Source organism: Littorina saxatilis, linkage group LG15, assembly GCF_037325665.1.
Source record: "Littorina saxatilis isolate snail1 linkage group LG15, US_GU_Lsax_2.0, whole genome shotgun sequence".
Lineage (NCBI taxonomy): Eukaryota > Metazoa > Mollusca > Gastropoda > Littorinimorpha > Littorinidae > Littorina > Littorina saxatilis.
In genome coordinates, this window is record NC_090259.1 from 8971212 (window position 1) to 8974303 (window position 3092).

Genomic DNA, 3092 nt, shown 5'->3' on the forward strand with positions numbered 1-3092 from the left:
CAGACACACACACACACGCACGCATACACACACACACACACACTCTCTCTCTTTCTCTCTCACTCTCTCTCACGCACACACACACACACATACACACACATACTCACACACTCACACACACACACACACACTCACACACACACACACACACACAATAACTAACACACGAGCGCGCGCGCGTACACGCACACACACACACACACACACACTCTCTCTCTCTCTCTCTCTGTCTCTCTCTCTCTGTCTCTCTCTCTCTCTCTCTCTCTCTCTCTCTCTCTCTCTCTCTCTCTCTCTCTCTCGGGGCTCGACTTCCGGTGGTCGCTGTGGCAAGACACGAACACATTTGCTGTGTCAAAAGTTCGACATTTTCAGCAACAACAGCCACTAAGATGTCAGTTTTAGGCCTACCTAAAACTGTGGAGTCTATTCTGACCACCATTATCGCGGACCACGCTCTAATCTCCTGGAAGGTGACGGGCGAAGGCGACAAACCTGTCGTCGTGCTTCGCTTCAACTCCGCAGATCAACAAGATGGCGAGCCGACATTACCAGTGGGCGCGTGGAGACGCAAACCCCCGTCACAGATACGCCGCGACAAGAAAAGGGCAGAAGACAGGCGTGCTACTTCACGGACTGACGAAACAAGAACAGAAAACATTGTGACACAGTGCTCCACAGAAACAAACAAAAGACAGGAACAAGAAAATAAGGCAAGTGATAACATTGTTGACAGTAGGCATACTTCGCCATGCGGTCTATTTTTAGCCACCCCTGAGTTCATGCCTCCGTCACAACATGACAGTACACATTCCTGTGTTGACACGCCACGCTCTGCACGTGAGACAGACCCACCGCCTGCCACTTACACTTGGCGCAATGGAGAGGAACATGTAAACAATAGAGACGACACCATGTGTTTGGGCACAAGTGGTTGGCAGACCAAAGACTGTTCGCATGATAGTGCGGTAAATCAGACAGACGACAACAGTGAGAGTCTGGAACACATGGAAAAGATAACGTCTGAAAGAGGTATTGACATCAGACACATCAAGCTGCTGGCTAGTGAACTGAGAGACCGCCGTAAACAAAGACTTCTCCGCGATAGAAGAAGAAATGAATCTTTTGATACTGTTGTATTTGAAGAACATATTGGCACCCAGAGTTTGTACTGCAAAAGTGATGATGTTGTGCTCATGTATGATTTCAACACAGATTGTAAACGCTGGTTCTTCGATCAGTCAGACAACATGACCAAGATTCAGAAACATGCCATGTCGTGTCTTCGGACATTGCCCCCGATCAGCAAAGATCGGTACGCTGAATTGTACAAAGAAGAACTGGAAGAAGATCTGAGAATAGTGTCTCGCGTAGTCCGCTTTTACTTAGGATGAACAGTTTCAAACACCGTGATGTTTTCATTCTTGGTTCTCTAATGCTGAAAAGGGCCGTCACACAATATCTGTCACCACAGGGAAGAAAACAAAAGACTGAAGGACTGATCAAATCATGATGTTATGATGCATGGTATTGGTGTGCAGTGTGAGTCAAGGTATCCCTGACTCTGACAAATGCAGTGGACTCTCTATCGGACTTCCAGTAGCGAGAACTCTGCGCGATCGTGCATGCTTCGGTATATAGAAAGCTTTGTACTTCGACATCCCAACCCCACAACACCCTTTCGCTATAAACATGTGTTTTCGCGAATAAAACATTCTGATTCTGATTCTGATTCTCTCTCTCTCTCTCTCTCTCTCTCTCTCTCTCTCTCTCTCTCTCTCTCCCTCTATATCTGTTTTTCTTCTTCTTTTACCGTTCCCATTTTTCACACCATAGTCACCTTGGGGCGAACACAAGAGTCAACAACGGGGAGCATAATGAGCGATTTAAAATGTGCAGCTTTATCGTTCTTTTTATCCCTTCTGTCAATCTGTCCTTCATTCCTTCACCCTCTTTCTCTCTCCCCCTCCATGTTTCTCCTTCCACACCCTGTCTTCCGCAATATGTTTGCAAGGACTGCCCAGGGAACAAACAGCGAATACGTGTCTTCCTCTTTCTTTTTTTTCGTCCTTGAACCCATGGCTTTTGTTTCTCAGGTTCATTTCCATTCTGTCCGATGTCCATCCACACGCCCTTTGTGAATTCTATGAGCCCTAGGATTGATTTGTTTGCTGAAGTCCAGGTGCCGTCTGTGTGTGTGTGTGTCTGTGTGTGTGTCTGTGTGTGTGTGTGTGTGTGTGTTTGTCTGTCTGTCCGCTGTCTATCCACACGCCCTTTGTGAATTCTATGAGCCCTGGGATTTAATTTGTTGCTGATGTCCAGCTGCCATCTGTATGTCTGTGTGTCTGCCTGTCTTTCTGTCTGTTTGTCTGTTCTCCGTTCGTCCCTCTGTCAAAACACTCTGTTTTCAAGTCCATGACTTTTCTTTTTGTTTGATGTCCGTCTGCTGTCCGTCCGTCTCCCAGTCCTCAGAACTCTGTGCGTCTCTCCGCCCTAACGGTCTGACTGAAGTGCAGGAACTTGTGTCTCATGTCCGTCTGCTATCTATCTGTCCCTCCGTCCAAGCGCTCTTTTTGAACCCAATGCTTTTGTTTTGGGTTTAAGTCCATCTGCAGTCAGTTTAGGCCAAAAAAAAAAATTGTCTGTTTAGGGTAACATGACCAAAAAAAGTAGGGTCGGTAGGTAGGTAGGTTTTTTTGTTTGTTTTGTTTTTGTTTTTTTGTGTGTGTGTGGAAATGCTATGTTGGCTGAACATTCACTTCTTATATTTGATGAATACATGTTTCAAAACTAACGTATAAATAAAACAGAGAGAAAGGGAGAGAAAGAAACGCCAAATGTCTCTTTTTAGCATTTTTACCTCTTTTTTTTTCTTTTTTTTTTTGAAATCAAAAAAAAGTTTTTGGGTCGGCGCCAAATCGATAGGGTCGGTCGGGTTACCCTAAACAGACAATTTTTTTTTTTTGCCTTATGTCTACTCTCTGTTCTCTACCCAGCCCCCTCCTTCCAAAGGATCTTCTTGAAGTCCATAAAACCAAGGCTTGTCTTTTTGGTTGATATTCGTCTTCCAAAGGCTCTTGTTAAGGTCCTTTGTT

The 3092-nt window shown here is 45.3% G+C and overlaps 1 protein-coding gene across 1 annotated transcript; it reads left to right on the top strand.

Moving 5' to 3' along the window:
• Positions 1 to 243: 243 nt before the first annotated feature.
• On the top strand, positions 244 to 1405 carry LOC138948449 (uncharacterized; the record flags this gene model as incomplete). The annotated part of the gene is given in 1 exon segment (XM_070319995.1): positions 244 to 1405. A coding segment is annotated over 1 exon segment (1002 nt). The 5' UTR covers positions 244 to 389.
• Between the last annotated feature and the right edge of the window lie 1687 nt (positions 1406 to 3092).